At 46.9% G+C, this 18,929-nt stretch overlaps 1 protein-coding gene across 1 annotated transcript; it reads left to right on the forward strand.

Annotated features, from left to right (window-relative positions):
- The first annotated feature begins 2,608 nt into the window (after nucleotides 1-2,608).
- MYL3 (myosin light chain 3) lies at nucleotides 2,609-18,201 on the forward strand. The gene is made up of 7 exons (XM_030971519.1): nucleotides 2,609-2,810; nucleotides 8,805-8,832; nucleotides 12,973-13,122; nucleotides 14,142-14,315; nucleotides 15,122-15,199; nucleotides 15,389-15,423; nucleotides 17,562-18,201. Exons 1-6 carry the CDS (start codon nucleotides 2,688-2,690, stop codon nucleotides 15,415-15,417), a joined length of 582 nt encoding a protein of 193 aa, XP_030827379.1. The 5' UTR covers nucleotides 2,609-2,687; the 3' UTR covers nucleotides 15,418-15,423; nucleotides 17,562-18,201.
- Nucleotides 18,202-18,929: the final 728 nt, after the last annotated feature.

Below are 18,929 nucleotides of genomic sequence, written 5' to 3' on the forward strand. Positions count from 1 at the left end.
TGCCTGCAGGGATTAAAAATCCATCAGATTCTTCCCAGATTTGGGTGGATTTTGGATATTTAAAATAAAGATGAACTTAAGAAATCTTGGAATCCCGGAATGGTTTGGCTTGGAAAGGACCATCAGACCATCATCTTCCAATCCATGGGCTCCAAGCTTTGTTCAGCCTGGCCTTGGGCACTTCCAGGGATCCAGGGGCAGCCACAGCTGCTCTGGGAATTCCATCCCAGCCAGGAATTCCCAATTCCCAATCTCCCATCCATCCCTGCCCTCTGGAATTTCCTGAAAAATCCACCTGATCTGCTCAGGGATTTTGGCTGCCCGCAGATCCACACCAATGAACTCCCCCAAAATCCCTGGATTTACCCTGGGTTTAGAGGAGGAACAGGCAGGAGCAAATGGAATCAAACCCCAAAGGATTTAACTGGGATTTTAATCCAGAATTTTCCAATCCAAGCAGAAGTGGCTTCCCATAAAATGTCAGGAAACGAGAACTTTTTGATGTTCACAGAAGTGCAAAGGATCATTCCTGAATATTCTTTACCATAAATATATTAAAATATTAATGAGAAAATCTTGGATAATCCAGAATTTTGCCTGAAAATCCAACTGAGGTGATTTCCAGCCCTTTTTCCTGACCATCTTTCCTATTATTTCTTTTTAGTGGGGAAAAAGGCCGGGAGGGAGAGGGGGAATCTCAAAAAATCAGCCAATTTCCCAAGTGTGGCTGGTTTGTGGGATTTGGGAGAGAAGGGAAACCTGATTTGTGAATTCTGGGAGAAAAGGCAAATCCATCTTTCCTGGTTTTTCTGGGCTCCTCTTATCAGGCAGAGGTGGAGGTGATGATCCCAAGCTGCTGATGAGATCCTGCTGGCATCTTAATGGCCTGATATTTTCCAGGGCTGTTTTCCATCTGGGAATGCAGCCCGGTGGCTTTGTAAATGCGTAAAATGTGTCCCTGTGGCTGCAGCTGATCCCAGATCCCAAATTAATTTTCACTGGAATTTTGCTGCTCTAAATGAGCAGGACACAAAACTTCCCTGGATCTGTGCTAGTTCCAAAAATGTGGATTGAGGAATTTATTGTGAACATGGTGAAATAAATCCCTGGGATTTCTTGGGATCTGTGAAGACTCTTCCCAATTCTCCAGCCATGACTCCTTCCAATGCAGGAATTAAAGAGGGAAAAGCTTTTCCAGGACATGAAAACAAGGAATGATTCCTGTTATTTCTGTTACTTTTTGCAGTTCCTGGGAGTTTTCCAGGCCAGGCTGGAATACCCTGGTCTAATGGAAGGTGTCCATTAGATAAATGGGATAAATGGGATAAATGGGACAAATGGGACAAATGGGATAAATGATCTTCCAGGTCCTTTCCAACCCAAGCCATTCCACGGATTCAGTGATCCCATGGTTCTGTTTCTTCTCAGGGATTTTTCCAGTGTGCAGAGTTTGCAGGGATCCCTTCTGATCCCAGAAACCTTCCTGTACCAATTCCTGTTGGGACAGAAAATGGGAAAACTGGGAAAGAGAAACCTGCAGGAAAATTTTCCAATGGGGCTTTGCCATCTGAAGGAAATCTGGGAAGAGGGGGGATCCAGGAAAAGCAGAGGGAAAGGGTTTGGATCGTGGATCTCCAGGATGACACCAAAGGGAACTCCAAGAAATTTATGATTCAGCTGATATTTATTGGAATTCCAGCCTGGATCCCCTCACAAGTACACTGTGGTTTGGTGGGTGGCTGCTTTGTTCCAGGTTTTTTTGGGAAAATACAAATAATCCAAGGAACGTGCAAGTGGCCCTGTGTCAAAGGGTCCTTCCGGTAAAGAAAAAGGACCTGGAAATGGAAAACATCCTGGAAAAACAACATAAATCTGGGAATTATTCCCTGAATTTTGCTTTGAGGGGAAGCGTTATCCAATCCATGTGGAGGAAAGCTCCAAAGGGATGCTCTTATCTCAGTCCTTGGGACAGGAATTTGGCACTCGAGTCCCTAAAAAGGCCTGGAAAATCCAGGATGAGGAGGCACTTCCAGCACTGCCCCTTCCCTGCGGGGCTGTGTTCTCCCTGCTCCTGGATGCATTTTCCTCAAAGCCATCCTGGTTTTTGGGCCCCTTCCCAGGAGAAGGGCAGTGTGTGATCCGAGACGGGAATTGTCCCTGCGCCAGCTGACACGGCGCGGATGCTTCAGCTTCCCTAAAGCCCCATCCTCAGCTCTAAATATAAACCTGGGCTTATCTTTGCCTGACAAAGGCCAGGGAGGCCACCCAGCCTGGAAAAGCGAGCTGGGAATGTCACTCAGGAGCTGGGAATGTCACTTGGGATGGCCCTGGCAAAGACCAAACCCATCGGAGCACCTGGATCGTAACCCAGCCTCCCCCTCGTCCCTGCCCAGCAAAAATGTTTGAGCCGGCGCCAGGCTCGGCCTAAACCCCCCAAAATCTCTTTTCCATGGAAGTGTTAATTGGGAACAATGCCGGATCCAAGGCCAGGATCCAAAATAGCCGGGGCCAGTCTTGTCCTTTTATAGCCGTGGCCCCATTGTGAGCGGCGGCATGTGACAGGTCTGGGAGGGACAATGTGGCACTTCCAGAGGGGATAAAGGCCCACTCCAGCCTGGGATTTTTCCTGCAGCAGCTCCTCTTTCCTGCCTTTCCGACCCTCTCCAGCTCTCCTTCCCAAATCAGCCATGGCTCCCAAGAAGCCCGAGCCTAAGAAGGCCGAGCCTAAGAAGGAAGAGCCCAAACCAGCGCCCAAGCCAGCGGAACCAGAGCCCAAAAAAGAAGTGGAGTTTAACCCAGCTTCGGTCAAAGTAGGTGGATTGATCCTGTGGTGGCGTTGGAGCTGGTGGAGGGGTTGGATACTGGGAAATGATATCCTCAAAAATTAGCTGAGAGCTGGGTTTGTGCCGAAATGTGGATGTCCCATGAGGGATAAACTCTGCAAGGCACAGGAGGAATTATTGGTGGGGCTTTGTCCTTTGGGAATTGTCCTTTGGGGGAAAGGAATGTCCTTTGGGAATTGTCCTTTGGGAATTGTCCTTTAGGGAAAAGGATTGCCCTTTGGGAATTGTCCTTTTGGAATTGTCCTTTAGGGAAAAGGATTGCCCTTTGAAAATTGTCCTTTGGGAATTGTCCTTTGGAGGAAAGGGTTGTCCTTTGGGAATTGTCCTTTGGGAATTGTCCTTTGGGGGAAAGAATTGTCCTTTGGGGGAAAGGGTTGTCCTTTGGGAATTGTCCTTTGGGAATTGTCCTTTAGGGAAAAGGGTTGTCCTTTGGGAATTGTCCTTTGGGAATTGTCCTTTGGGAAAAAAAGGTTTGTCCTTTTGGAATTTTCATTTGGGGGAAAGGATTGCCCTTTGGGAAAGGGCATTGCCTTTGGAAATTTTCCTTTGGGGGAAAGGTTTGTCCTTTGGGAATTGTCCTTTGGGAAAGGGCATTGCCTTTGGGAAAAGAAGAGGAGCTTTGCAGGATCTCTTTTTAGTGGGAATTTGGAGCAGACAATCACAGAATCAGGGAATCTCAGAATCCTGTAACGATTTGGATTTTGACAGATCTTCAATCCCATCCCATTCCATGGGCAAGGACCTTCCACTGTCCCAGGGTCCTCCAAGCCTCAATGTCCAGCCTGGTCTGGGACACTTCCCGGGATCCAGGGGCAGCCACAGCTGCTCTGGGAATCCCAACCCCTCCCCATCCTCCCAGCCAGGAATTCATTCCCAATATCCCATCTCTTTCACTTTGAAGCCATTCCCTGTGTCCTGTCCCTCCATTCCTTGTCCCCAGTCCCTCTCCAGCTCTCCTGGAGCTCCTTTAGGCTCTGGAGGGGCTCTGAGATTTCCTTGGAGTCTTCCCTTCTCCAGGGGAACATTCCCAACAGATAAATATCCCTGGATCCTTAAAGAGCAGTTTCCCCTCAGGAAAACATGGGAATTATGTGAGGAAGGGAACAAGTTGCTTTGTCTCCTCATTGATTAAATCCTTCTCCTCTTCCACGTGGCACCAAGTCCTGCAGCTCAGGATTTGGGACAAATCCTGGAAGGCCGTTTTCCTGCCTTGAATCCCAAATCCCCTGTAATTCTTTATGTATTGGTGAAAAAAGCAATGATTTGTAACATACCAAGAAATCGAGTCCCAAGGAATTCAGTTTTGGGGAAGTTTTGAAGGGAATTGACTCCAGAGTTGGTGCCGTGCTCCCAGAACAATTCCATGACCTTGGGAAGGAGGTTTGTGGTGGGATCCAGCTCCCTCCAACAGCTCCATGCTCAACATTCCAGAGCTGGAAAAGGACAGGGACAAAGGGAATTGCTTCCCTTGGAGGCACAGGGAGCTCCAGCCAGGACACCGTGACTTTGTGGGAATATCCACCGGGATTCTGGGACATTGTGGGATCAAGGGCAGCAGGGATGGGTTGTCATTAAAAAAAAAACCCAAACCCAAATTGGCATCACTCAAAAATTCTTTATTTTTTAATCAAAACAGTCCCGTGCTCCACATATTTATTTTTATCTTGGAAAAAATTATTTGCTGCGTTTTTAAAAATTAGTCTGCACAGTTGTTTGGGAAAATTCTTATTTTTAATGGAAATGTTTATTTTTCCCTTTGGCACAATTTGGAATTTTGAAGGTTACATATATTTCAAATTTTATATAAATTATAGAGTTCTTATCCCATTTTGAATGTGCTAAAAGTTTGTCTGGAATTCCCAAATAATAAACAAATCCCAATCCCTGCAGGGAATATCCCATTCCCAAATGCTGGATCAGGGAGATTGGGAAATACAGAGTTGGAGTCCTGGGGCATTTTTTTCCCAAACTTATAGAAAGGGGAGGGGATATTTCCTAGAGAAATTTTCCTGGGAATTCTTTAATTTGATCAGGAATTTCCTTATCTGTTTGTGCAAATTCCTGTTCCATAAATTCAGCTCTGCTGGAGCCCAGAATCCCTTCCCAATGTTTGGAAAATTGCTTTTATTAGGGTTGGAATTCTCCAAATATCCCAATTTCTGCACTGCAGGATGAAATTCATGCTCATTTCCACAAACTGTGGGTAAAAAAGTAGGAAAAACAACCTTGCATCCAAACAAAATGTTCAAAATTAATCCTTTTATGGGAATGTCTCAAATTATTTGTATTTATTCCCAGATTTTATTGGTTGTGTTTGGAATTTTGAGACTTTTTTTTTTTAACCGCTAAAAGGTCTCAAAATCAAAATATTCCTGTGGTAGGGAAAGTTGCTCCTTGCTGGAATTTTCCCACCTCTCCCAGTCCTGATAATGATCCCAGGATCTCATTTGGCACCTGGAATTTTATCAGATTTTCCTCCTTTTTCTCTCCTCTCACCTTTGGATGCTCCTGGTCTGTTTTTTGTGTGTGTTGGGATGCCAGTTTCAGGGGCCTAAATGTGGGATCCATCCCTTACCTAAAGCCATTATCCCAAATTTTTTGGAGTTTCTCTCATGCACATTCCCATTGGATTTGAGCCAACACTCCGAAATTTTCAGCATTCCAAAGATTTCCCAAATTTCCAAGAGTGGGTGCAATTGGACGTTGTTTGCAACTCATCCAAAAATTTTGGGGGATTTATTCTCCAGAAGAGTTGGGCTCATTCCTTGGAAAGTATTTTTTTAAGGAAGTGTTTTTCTAGGATGATCCCTGTACTTTTCATTTTGAGGAATAAATAGTAAGATAATTGTAGGAATTGAGGAATAATTATAATCTGAAAAGTTTTGGTAGCAAAAAAATTGTCTTTTCCATACATTTAATTCATTCCCACCTGAAAGCTTTTTAATAGAGAGGCGCATTTTCCCAGGAATATATTTTTCTTCCATAAAAAATAATCTGAAAATTTGGATTAATTTATGATTTTTGAGGACACAGAAAGTGGGAACGGCTCCTAGAGCTTTAACCACGGGAAAACGGATCATTGGATTTAAATCCTCAATAATAAACGGGGAGAAAATCTCTGGATGTTCCTCCCTTGGGATGGGGCCAAATTCCTATATCTGGGTGGGCTGAGTCACCCTTGGGAGACGCTGAGCTGGGATAAAGGGAGATGAGAGGGGAATTTGGGAATTTGGGCGCCGGCATTTCAGTGGCTAAAGTTGGATGAGGTGACGTTGCTCCAGGTCTGGTGACTGGGATCAAAATCCACGTGGAGACAGCTGGGATACGTGAGGACCTGGGAGGGACACGGTTTTCCATGGAGAGTTTTCCACCTTTTCCATGTTTTCCTGCGGAAAAAGCAGCCAGGAATTATTCTGGGGGGGCTCTGGGATCTCAAGGACGTGTGGAATCTGTTGTCCCTGCAAAGCCCTGCTGGGATACTGGAAAGGAAAAGCTTCTTCCCTTTTTTCTGCATGGAAAGATGGAAAAGCATCCATGGGATGGAGCAGCCAGGGAAAACAGGGATGGTGCAGCAGCAGGAATGGGGAATCCCGCTGGATTTGCCTGTTCAGCTCCAGAGCTTGGAGTGTTCCTTGGCAGGGGGGCTGCACGTGAGGCTGGAAAAGGGAAACCTCTTGGGATGACCAGGCTGATTCTGGGAGAGATGGATTGTTCAGTTTAATCCCACCCCAGGGATGGGATAATTCCAGCTGCCAGGTAAGTCCTCTCCACCCTTGGGCACTTCCAGCTCCTTAAAAATCCAGCTCCGGGAGCTGGAGCTCTTCAAAATGTCCCTGGAACTGGCCTGAAAAACAAACAGGAACGAGCTGCCCAAGAGGCACTGGGATAACGGGATAAAGCGGTGACAGGAGAGCTCTGCTTTTGTTTCCCCTCTCTGGCAGGTACAACATTCCTAAAATAACCAGCTCCACTTCCTAAGGGGCCAAAAACTTCCCTGTGGAAAATTATAGAAACCCAGAAGTTTTGGGTTGGAAGGGACTTTAGGGATCATCCCAATCCACCCCTGCCATGGCAGGGACACCTCCCGCTGTCCCAGGCTGCTCCAAGCCCTGTCCAACCTGGCCTTGGACATTCCAGGGATCCAGGGGCAGCCACAGCTTCCCTGGGAATTCCATCCCAGCCCCTCCCCACCCTCCCAGCAGGAATTCCCAATTCCCAATATCCCATCTCTCCCTGCCCTCTGGAATTTTAAGAGCAATCAGGAAAAAAAGGAATAATTTTGTGGGGATTTTATGCAGCAGCAACCTCTGCATGACCTTGACAGAGATTCTGCTTCATATTCCTATTCCTGAAGTGTTTTGCTTTGGAATTAAAGCTGGAATTAGGGGTTGATTTCTGTTTTTACTTCCCTTTCCTTTTTGAGGGCTGGATCTGTTGGAGACTGGATCAATGTTCGTCCCAGGGCTCTGGAGGACTTTATATCCATCATAATTACTGTGGAAAGTGATGGGAGAGGGGATGATGGGAATGCTGTGTATTAACAGGATTAAAAAGGTTTTAGTGGAAGAAAAAGTCCCCACATGATGGTGAAATCCAAATGTAACCTCAGCCCCAGGATCCTGATGGTTTTCCTGGCCCCTTTCCAGCTCCTGCATTTCTGTCTCCTGAAGCAGTACCCCAAGGGAGCAGTAAAAAAACCCCAAAACAACAACAACAACAACAAAAACCCCAAACAAACACCTGCCCATCAAAAAACCCCACAAAAAACCCCAAGCACCCCCAAAACCCCAACAAAATAAAAAAAATAAATTAATATAATGCCAAAATCCAACCTCCTCTTCCTCCCAAACTGTCCCTGCCATGGCCGAGTGCAAATCCTGCTGTTCATCCCCGGATTCCTCGGTGTCCTATGAAAAACCAGGAATGTTGTTTCACTCTTGGAAGGGCTCCATTGTCCAAATGCTTCCCCCAGCCCAACTCTTGCCCGCTGGGTGACAACAGATTTATTCATAGGACTGATGTCAGGCTTAGCCGTGCCTGGCTTAGTGATGGGGTTTATTGGGATCGATAAAAATTCCAGGAGATTGGAAGCCGTGAATGACGTCAGCAGGGCCAAGGGTGGAGTTAATCCCTCCTGGAGCCTCCAGAAACAAAACCAGGGAAAGAATCCAGCAGCATGAGGATGCAGCTGATGCCATCAGGTGATGGCTCCCTAAAGCCAGGAGTGCTGGAGATGAGGAAAGCTGGTGGAAAAGTTTGGATTTGGAGGTTTGATATCCTCATGGAATTTCTAGTGTTGTCTATACGTCAGGGCAGGACAAAAAATGGGAATTTCTCAGTCTCCCATATGGATTTGGACCAAACTTCACCACTGGGAGCCTTGGGGAGAGGGAGGTTTGGGTGGAAACGTCCTGATTTTAAAACCTCCATTCCCAATGGAAAAAATGCCAGGGAAATCTCAGTTCTGAAGAAGAAGATCCCTTTTGCTGGGATATTTCCCACCAAAAAAAAAAAAAAAAAAATCCCAAGGGAAACCATCCTGGTGTTCTTCCAAGGAAAAGAGGAATGAGTTATGGACTCATTTAGGGTGGGAAAGTCCTCAAAGACCATCAGATCCAACAACTGAGGCAGCACTGCCAAGGCCATCGTTGTCCCCAGGTGCCACATCCACGTGGATCTTAAATCGCTCCAGGAATGGGGCCTCCAGCTCTGCCATGGGCAGCTCTGCCCGGCCCGCACAGCCTTTCCTGGGAAGATTCTTTCCCAATATCCAGCCTGAACCTCTCCTGTGACCAAGCGTCCAAGGCCAGGCTGGGCAGGGCTTGGAGCAACCTGGGGTAATGGGAGGTGAATCCTCCCAAATCCCCGGCATCATAAAACTGAGACTGAACCAATTTCTTCTTGTCTGAGTCATTTCCCCCCTTCTTATCAGCTTTCTTATCTTGTTTTTGTCTCGTCCAGGTGGAATTCAGCCCTGACCAGATCGAAGGTGAGGAAGATTTTTCTCTTCTGGGCTCAGTAAATCCATCCCCGGGAAGTGCTGGGATGAGCAGGGCTGGGGTATTGGAACAGCTTTGGGAAGGCTGAGCTTTAATTCCTGGCTTTTCTTCCTGTCCTCCTCTAAATCCTTCCCTCCAAAAGAAAACCAGGGAATTCATGTCCCATTTCCAGGAGTTATACCTCCCAAAAAAGCCCAAATACAGGTTTTTATTGAGGAAAAGCACCAGTACCTATATTTTCAAAGGAAAGCCCTCAACTCTGCTTCAGATAATTTTTCCTGCCTTCCATCAGAACTTAATGTGTTCCAGCTCTCCCGAATCCAGCAAATAACACCAGGCATGGAATTTCTTTATCCTTTCAAAGCCAAACATCAGCATCAGTTTCCAAACCCTTTGTCCCAGCTCAAGGAACTGATCCCAAAACCTCCTGCCTGAAGCCCTGGGAACGCTGGGACTGCAGCTGTTCCCTTTCTCCTCAAAAATCAGCCTGGGTTTTATGGGATAATTGATGGATGGAATCAAACATCTGGCAGGATTTGCCTTTGGTCTTTAAACCCTTGGGAGAGCCCCTAAAAGATGGGATCAGGGAAGGGGTTAATTAGAGCAGGGGAAAATCAATCAGAGAGATGTTTAATTATCACCTCCCTTTGTCATTCCCTGCTGACCCGAGGAGGATCCAGGGGTCTCAGGAAGATTGGATGTTTCCCAGTTTGTCAGCTGATCCCAAAGCTGACAAATTCCTTTGGAATTCCCAAAAGAATTCCATCCTCTGGGTTGGATATCCCTGGTCTATCACCATCAACTGGGGTTCTGGCAGCTGATTCCAAATGGAGGTGGTGGAGGAGAAACAGAAGCTGCAGCACCTCAAGGGCTTTTAGAACTCCCCAAATTCCTTCTTTTTGCTAAGGAAAAGGTTGCGTGGCACAAAGGATTCCCTGGAAGGATTCATGGGTGGTTTGGTCCCCAGAATGTGGCTCCAGGAGAGGAACTGATGGTCTGGGGTGAAGCTTTGTGGAACACTCCCAATTTTGGGGGTGTCCTGCTCCTCAGCCACGAGTGAAACCCATCCCTGGGGGCAATGTCTGCTTCGAGCCCTGGGTTTGGGGCCCTTCAGCTCCCAGAATTGCTGGAAAAGGAGGAAAAGGAGCTGTTGCAGATGGGCAGAGAGGCAGGAATTAGGGATCTGAAAATACCCAGAGGGTCCCTGGCCAGAGGGAGGGCAAAGGACACCGAGGGGGTTTTGGTGCTTGGATGGGAATTTCATGGAGTCAGCAAATGCAAATGAAAAAATTAAAATAGTAGGGGAAAAACAAAACAAAACAAAACAAAACAAAAACCAAAACGACCCAAAGCCTTGGAAATCGGAGCTGTCAGGAATTTTGCTGGATTGGGAATCTTCAGGAGATGGTCCCAGGGAGTCGGAGAGTGATGATGGATGAGGAGCTGAGGGAGGTGGGAATATTCCCCAATTTCCCTCACCCACCTCGGCTGTGAGACCCCCAGGAAAGGAGCTGGGAAGGGGTCTCTGCCCCCATTCCACCGTCAGCAAGGAGCCCAGGAAAATCCACGATTGCCCTCTGCTGGAATGAGGGGCTGGAAAGGGATCGGGGCTCTGCCCAGGGATGGGAGAGAAAATCAGGAGAGAGGGGCAGGGAGAGGAGGAGAGAGAGGAGAGTGGAAAGAGGAAATCAAGGGAATGTTAATTAGTCCCAAATGAGAAGGTTCAGTGTTGTTTGGAAGTGTTGGATGAAGAAGGAAATGAGGAAAACTGGAGTGGAATGATCAAAATGGAAAGGGAGGAGGAAAGGAGGAGAGGAAAATCCAGCAAAGGTCAAAGAAGGAAAGGAAAGGAAAGGAAAGGAAAGGAAAGGAAAGGAAAGGAAAGGAAAGGAAAGGAAAGGAAAGGAAAGGAAAGGAAAGGAAAGGAAAGGAAAGGAAAGGAAAGGAAAGGAAAGGAAAGGAAAGGAAAGGAAAAGGAAAGGAAAGGAAAGGAAAGGAAAGGAAAGGAAAGGAAAGGAAAGGAAAGGAAAGGAAAGGAAAGGAAAGGAAAGGAAAGGAAAGGAAAGGAAAGGAAAGGAAAGGAAAGGAAAGGAAAAAGGGGAGATGGAATGCAGAGAAGGAGTTGGGGAAGATGGAGAAAATCTGGGGTGCAGAGTGTGTGGCTGAATGTTTGAATGGATCAGGACTTAGGGAAAAGAGGATAAATTCCTGGAGTTTGGAAACGTGGGACAGAAATAAAGGTGGAAAATTAACAGTGGCACAAGGGCCAGATCCAGGGATTTAAAGCCAAAGGGCTTTTTGGGATCAGGTGTGGATGGTGCAGTGGGAAGTCAAGGATAACAGTGAAGTTAAAGGATTAGGGATAAAGTTAAAGGATAAAGGATGAAGTTAAAGGATAAAGGATGAAGTTAAAGGATAAAGGATGAAGTAAAAGGATAAAGGATGAAGTTAAAGGGTAACAGTAAAGGATAACAGCCTGTGACTGCTGCTCCCTGGGATCCTCCTCTGACCCTGCAATTCCAGCAGGGAAAGGAGAGCCCGAGGAGCTGGAGAGTCTGGGGGAGTGCCTGCTGGATCCTGCATGGGAATCATGGAGTCATTCCATTTGGAACAGACCCTTAAGACCATTGATCCCAACCTTTACCCCAACACTGCCAATGCCCTCAAGCACCACGTCCACATGAAATCAGTGGTGGAAAGGAGAACTTCTCCCATGGGAATGCGCTTGCCAGGATCCTGCTCCTCACAGTAGTGAGGAATTCCATTTAGAGAGATGGGAAACCTCTGAACCTCGCAGGAGATCAGGCCTGTTCCCGGTTCCTGAGGGAACAGCAAACCCTGTTCCCTGGATCCTGCCCTGGGGGCACCTCTGGGTGCTGTGTCCAGCTCTGGATCCTCAGCACAGCAGGGCCAGGAGCTCCTGGAGCTGAGCAAGGGCCTGGAGCATCTCGGTGCCCAGGAAAGGGTGACGGAGCTGGGGCTGCTCAGCCTGGAGAGGAGTCCCAGCTGAGAGGGGCCTCAGCCCTGGGTGTCCCTGGGTGTCCCTGAGTGTCCCTGGGTGTCTCTGGTATTCCTCACTGTCCCCAGGTGTCCCTGGGTGTGCCTGTCTGTCCCTGAGTGTCCCTGTGTCTCTCTGTGTGTCCCTGTGTGTCCCTCGGTGTCCCTGTCTGTCCCTGTGTATCCCTGTCTGTCCCTGAGTGTCCCTGGGTGTCCCTGAGTGTCCCCATGTGTCCCTGGGTGTCCCTGAGTGTCTCTGGGTGTCCCTGGGTATCCCTGTCTGTCCCTGAGTGTCCCTGGGTATCCCTGGGTGCAGGGAGGGTCAGAGCAGGGCCAGGCTCTGCTCCAGGGGCCCCAGCAATGGCCCCAGAGCCACGGGCAGGGACTGATCCCAGGAATTCTCCCGGCACAGGAGGCAGAACTTCTGCCCTGGGCAGTGCCCAGCCCTGAGCAGAGACCAGAGAGGCTGTGGGATCTCCTCACCGGGGATATTCCGGACCTGTCAGGATGTAATCCTGTGCCCTGTGCTCTGGGATGGCCCTGCCGAAGCAGGGAGGTGCCACCAACTGTCCCACTCTGGTCCCTTCCAACCCAGCCCATCCTGGAATTCTGGGATAAGGTTTTCCATACACCTTCACCCTCCCCCACCAACACACAGCTTGTTGGGTGACAATCCCAGTATTTTTTCCTGGCATGGCTCATTTCCAGCTCCTAGAGGTGCTCCTGGAGCTCCGGGTACTGGGTCAGTGCTCTCCAAGTATCCAGCGTTTAATCCAAGATCCGGTTCTCCCATCAGCAGAGCTGCTGTTGGATCCTGGGCCTTCCTGAGTGCTCCTGAGCAGCTGGAAAGCTCCCAAGGGCGTGATTTCTCCTGTTTTCCACACTTTCTGATGTTAACTGAGACGGAAATACCACGGGGGAAGCATTTGACCTCTCCGATTCCATCCCGCGGTGGAACCGGGAAACGCGGGGAAGGAGGAACACAAACATCGGAGATAACAAAGCTCATCCAAATTTTTCCCAAACCACAAAATGAAACAGTCAGGCGGTTAGCGAGGGAAAGGTTTAGATTGGGTTTATCTTTTACCCAAGGGAGCATGGAATTAATGTCTCCTGACCTTTTCTCCTTCCAGAATTTAAGGAAGCGTTTTCCCTTTTCGACCGGACCCCCAAGTCGGAGATGAAAATCACCTACGCCCAATGTGGAGACGTCCTGAGGGCTTTGGGGCAGAACCCGACCCAGGCTGAGGTCATGAAATTGCTTGGCAGACCCAAACCTGAAGGTTGGTGGCCTCCTCTGTTTGTTTTCCCAGAATTTTTCCTGGAGAAATTGAGGTCTCCATTTTTTAAGTGCGGAGTCACTCAGGATATGGAGCAGCCTCTGAAACTGCCAGCAGAAAGGGAGTAAAAATCAGTCTGGAAGTCAAGATAATTGTCCCAAATTGAGGGGAATTAATTTAAGAGCCCTGGGCATTAATGTGTTTTAAATGACAAATTTTTTGCCTTTCAAAATTGCATTTATGGAGGAATTCACGTGTTTTTCCTAAAAACACTGATTATTTCCAACACATCCAGAGAAACAAAGGGATAACCTAGATGTCAGGATTGTTCCACAAAAGATGGGTGGGAAGGCCTGTAATGATTGCAGTGACATCCTTCTGCATTCCATATTTCCATGTTCTTTTCTCCCTTTTATCCAATGTTTATCCCTGCGTTATGCTGGATATCCCATGGTTGTTCCCAGCTTTCCCAGAATCTCCCCAAACTTCCATTCTCTTCTCTCCTTTTATCCAACATTTATCACCACAGATCTTCCCCCCATGGTGGGTATCCCATTGTTATTCCCAGAATCTCCCAAAACTTCCATTTCCAGGCTCTTCTCTCCCTTTATCCAACATTTAGCACCACAGATCTTCCCCCCCCATGGTGGGTATCCCATTGTTGTTCCCAGCTCTCCCAGGATCCTCCCAAATTTCCATTTCCATTCTCCGTTCTCCTTTATCCAACATTTATCACCACAGTTCTGCCCTCACAGTGGATATCCCGTAGTTAATTCCCAAATCTCCCAGAATCTCCCCAAACTTCCATTCTCTTTTCTCCCTTTATCCAAGATTTATCACCACGGTTCTGCCCTCATGGTGGGTATCCCATTGTTATTCCCAGAATCCCCCCAGAGTTCCATTTCCAGGCTCTTCTCTCCCTTTATCCAACATTTATCACCACAGATCTTCCCCCCATGGTGGGTATCCCATCGTTATTCCCAGAATCCCCCCCAAACTTCCATTTCCCCTGGGTTTTCCAGAGATGAATTCCAAGATGATCGACTTTGAGACCTTCCTGCCCATGCTCCAGCACATTGCCAAGACCAAGGACACGGGAACCTACGAGGATTTCGTGGAAGGGCTCCGGGTGTTCGACAAGGAGGGGAACGGGACGGTCATGGGAGCCGAGCTCCGCCACGTCCTGGCCACGCTGGGTGAGGAAAACCTCCCCTTGGGAATTTCCATCCCTCCTTTTCTCCCTCCCTCTTTTCCCTTCATGTTTTAGTCCTCCCATAAATATCTCATTCCCATCACCATAAAATTATCCCAGAATTTCCAGCCTCACCTATTCCCTTGGTTTGTCCCCATTTTTTCTGCGCTTCCAAGAGGTGTTTCCATCCCTCCCTTCTCCTCTCCCTCCCTCCTTCCTCTTGTGTTGGATTTCTCCAATAAATAATAAATTCCCATAAATCATCCCAACATTGCCAATTCCAATGATTCCCTTGGTTTGTCTCCGCTCTGCTTCATCAAAATGAAGACTTACAAACCAATGGGCACCAAATATTTAAATCATAAAATTAAATTTAATTAAATCCATCACTGATCCATACTAAAGATCCCAATTTTGACCTTGGAATCTTCCGGAAACTCAAACTCAGAGGGAAACTGAGTTTTCACTGAGAGTTTTTCGTCAGGACTTTGTTAAAACTGACTCAAACCTTCAAGATTTGGCAGTTAGACCAAGCTTATTCTTAGGAAAATGAGTTGTGCCCATAATATCCTGTGGGTTTCCATATTTTTCCTGTCTTTCTGGATTTGGGATCAAATTTACTCTCAAATTTGGGTCAAGTTTGGAATTTGGATCAAGTTTGCAACTCCAAAATGAGCTTTTCCCATGGTCAGCACCCCAAATTCCTCCTGGGAAAAACGTCCACCTCTTCTCTCACCCCCATTTGTCTTCAGGAGCTTCCTAAATTCCTAAACTGGGGATTTTGAAGCAGGGATTTTGTTTTCCATGCAGGGGAGAGGCTGACTGAGGAGGAAGTGGATAAACTGATGGCTGGGCAGGAAGATGCCAACGGCTGCATCAACTACGAAGGTGGGTGGGACCCCTGAAAGCCTTCCTAAAATATTCCCAAGAAAGTTTAAATCCATGGAAAATCTGGGGCAAAATTTCCAAATTTTAGACAATTCTGAGTCCGTAACTCTTCTGATAAACCCCATCTATGAAAGGTTAATTATGTTTTCCATAGGATAACTGATCCTTCTTTCCCTCTTTTTTTTCCAGCTTTTGTGAAACACATCATGGCTAACTGAGCCCAGGTGAGTCTCCTCTGCCCTTCTCCTGGATTTCCAAGTCCTCGTTCCTTTAGGATTGACTGGAAAGTTCCAAGAAAAAAAATATTTTCCATGTGCATTTACAAATCCCCGCTCCCAAACTCCTAAAAAAGCAGGGAAATAGAATTGAGCTAACAGGAGAGGAGAAAAAAAAAATAAAAGGAAAAGAGATAAGAAGAAATCAGGAATGTTTACACCCCTGGCACTATAATTAGTGGTTTTCCATAAATCTTGCTCCCACCATCTCCTGACAATGGATTGGGTTTCCAGGAAAAACTTTGTCCAACTCATCCAAACCACCGAGGGCATCTCTGTCCCACCCTCACAAAGGAGCTGGGCTTTGTTTCCAGGATTTCCTGGGCAGGGTTTGTCCCAGTTTTACTGGAAAAGGTGCCCACTGCCTTTGTCTGGCATTCCCTGGGTTTTCTCCCTGCCCAGCTCTTGGGGAAGGGGTTGACCAATCCATCTAATCTGATATCCCAGGAAAAGCTGCACTCGGATTTGGTCCGGATGTTTTGGGTTTGCTTTGTTTGTTTTTAGTCTTTTCTAGTGGCTCTGGTTTATTTTTAGGCCTGGTTTTGGTTTGGTTTCGGAGCTGACCTGGCTGTGCTGTGGTGACTTTTCTTTCTGGGTCAAGTAGGAGTCACATCCAGGTTATTCGGGAATTATGTTCCAAGATATAACTTAACAAAATATAAACAAGCTAAAAAAATAACCAGATTTGGTTTGGTTTTTCCCCCTTTATTTCTATTTTTTCCCTATTAAAACCAATTTTTTTTTTCCTTAAGGCATTTACTTTTGAATTTGGATTTTTCCCAACTGGTTCCTAGTTTTTGATATAAAAAATCAGGAGTTTTGGTGAAATCCCAATCCATGGTCCCTGTGTGTTGTTCAGGGATGTTTTCGATCCTCAATCCAAACCCTCAATCCAAATCCAAATCCAAACTGCCCTGGAAAATTCCCATTCCAGTGGGAACCAATGTCAGCTACCAGGGAAGACAAGTGAGCATGGACAGCTTGGTTTATCACAGGAAAGAAGTTCCAGTTCCAGAGGGAAACTGGAGAACTGGAACAGGATTGAGAAGCAATTCTGAGGGTCTTTGATGGGTTTGGAAAGGGGGCTGGGAGTTTGTGATTCCCAGGAAACCAACATTCCTGGGATTTGCTGATGAGCCTCGGTGGTGTCACCCAGTGGTGGCCTTCCCAGCCCTGCTGTGGGACTCTTGGAATGTTTAGGGAAAGTCAAATGGAATTGCTGCCTTTTGAGGCTGCCCTAGAGCAGAGGCTGGACAGAGCTAAAGAATAAAGCAGGGATTTATTCAAAGCATCTCCTTCATGGATGCACCTTGGGCAGCACAAGAGCCCAGCCAGGGCTGCACCCAAGATGAACCAAAAGGGCCCCAAAATGCACGAGCGCTCCCGGGGTCTCCCTGGGATCAGTTCTGCTCCATTTGCACCTTGCAGTTCATTGTCCCATTCCAGCTTTAGCCCAGGCAGTCCCACCCTGCTTGTTTTTCTCTCTCCAGCACACGGTGTTTGTGCTCTGGGGCTGAGATTTGGATCATTTGTCCTTGGTGCCCAGCTGGAGCAGGAATTGTTTTGTCTCCCTGCTCTGTGCACAGAGCTCACCATGCCCTGATGTGAAGCTCAGACCCACACACTAAAGCAGCACAGAATCTGAAAATATAAAAGCCAAAACCTGAGGCATCAGAATGTCCACCCTGGAAGGAGCGAAGGTCCTTTACCGCAGGATCTGAACTCGCTGGGAATCTGGAGCTGAGTCCAAAAATTCAGGAACGGATCCATCTCTTGGCCATTCCTGTGGGATGGAGGGAAGATAAAGCTGCATCTCTGTATCAGCATGAAACTGGGCCTTTCCTTTTCTCCTGATTTCCCGAGGGAATTGGGACTATTTTATATGGAATTTTCTTACCTGGATCGGCTCCAGGTGTTAGGGACTGCTTCCCTTGTTTTCTCCGTCACTGAGTGTGGGATGGTGGGACTGGGATGATTCCTGGTGTTTTGGCAGCTCTTGTTGTTGATAAGCTGAGAATGATTCCCAGTGGAATTCTTCGTTTCTTCTTTTTTCCTCTAATTCTTAAAAAAATATCTTTATTTTTCAGGACAAGATAAGCACCGAGAATTCCGGATACAGGCCTTGGATTTTCATCTACTGGAATTTTTCCTTGTTTTTCAGCCCAGACTCCCATTCCAGAGCTCCAAAATGTGCCTAAATCACTGGAGATATTTGGATATTTTTGTTTAATTTGCCTTGTTCCTCTGTGGGAAGAGGGTGGATCCTGCGGAGATCCTATGGAAGAAACTGGAATGTGAACTATGAGTCCCTGGGAATTCTTAAGGATGAAGGATATAAACAGAAATACAAAATTGAGGAAAAGGAAGGAATTATTTTCATTAATAAATCAATCAAAAAATGATTGATCTCTTTTTCCATCCCAAACTCCACCTTTCCCCTGTGTTTATGGGACATGAGTATAAATCCCAGGAATATCCTTCAGCCTTAGGGAAAAACTGGAATTCCCAGAAATTAGTGACAAACAGAACCTTGCTGATGCTTTCTCCTCTGCTTTGGATGATGGAAAATTAAGGATATAAAAGCAAAAAATCCCAAATTAAAGCAAAATTTGCTAAAATCCATCTTTTTTTTTTCCATGAGGATTCCTTCCCATTCCAATAATTTCCCTAGGAAACAAGGAAAAGTCTTCCCCAAAGTAAAACTGGAAGTTGTTCTAATAAACACACCTTGGTCCTGGAGTTTTTGCAGTAAAAAAATGGGATTTTCTGTGTCTTTGTTTCCTCATTTTTTTCTGTGTCTGTGTGAGGGAAGGGGAAAAGGGAATGAAACCCTGAGAAAAACCTCAGCAGAGGCCAAGGAAAGTTGAGAAGCATGGAAAATCACACGGATTAGGAGAGCTCCTTTTCTGGGGAATAATAATTGAAAAAGTAAGGGAAAAAAAAATCCTCTGGGGTTGGAAAAAGGAGAGGCCAGGAGCTGGTAGAGTTTTTTAGGGAATGCCAAAGAACCTGGATATGCAAAAGTCCAGGAGCAGAAGGAGTTGTTAAAACAGGGAAATTCCGCGTTTAATGGAGGGAAGATCAGTGGCGCATCAGAATTCTGGGATACAAATGGATGGGAATGACTAAGCTGGCCAGGTCATTCCCACAGAGCATGGAAAAGAGAGCACAGACTGTCCCAGGATGTGCCAGGGAATAGCCAGAAAGGAAAATCAGCAAGGAGAGCAAGTTGAAATAAATAAGGAATTTCCCTTCCCTTCCCTTCCCTTCCCTTCCCTTCCCTTCCCTTCCCTTCCCTTCCCTTCCCTTCCCTTCCCTTCCCTTCCCTTCCCTTCCCTTCCCTTCCCTTCCCTTCCCTTCCCTTCCCTTCCCTTCCCTTCCTTCCTTCCCTTCCCTTCCCTTCCCTTCCCTTCCCTTCCCTTCCCTTCCCTTCCCTTCCCTTCCCTTCCCTTCCC

The sequence above is a fragment of the Camarhynchus parvulus genome, chromosome 2 (assembly GCF_901933205.1).
Source record: "Camarhynchus parvulus chromosome 2, STF_HiC, whole genome shotgun sequence".
Classification (NCBI taxonomy): Eukaryota; Metazoa; Chordata; class Aves; order Passeriformes; family Thraupidae; genus Camarhynchus; species Camarhynchus parvulus.

What these genes read in the sequence shown, in the direction of transcription:
- MYL3 (XM_030971519.1), top strand. Translation starts at nt 2,688, where the DNA reads ATGGCTCCCAAGAAGCCCGAGCCTAAGAAGGCCGAGCCTAAGAAGGAA. An exon ending in CAGCCCTGACCAGATCGAAG is followed by an intron (nt 8,833 to 12,972) that starts GTGAGGAAGATT and finishes TTCTCCTTCCAG; the next exon opens with AATTTAAGGAAGCGTTTTCC. An exon ending in CCACGTCCTGGCCACGCTGG is followed by an intron (nt 14,316 to 15,121) that starts GTGAGGAAAACC and finishes TTTTCCATGCAG; the next exon opens with GGGAGAGGCTGACTGAGGAG.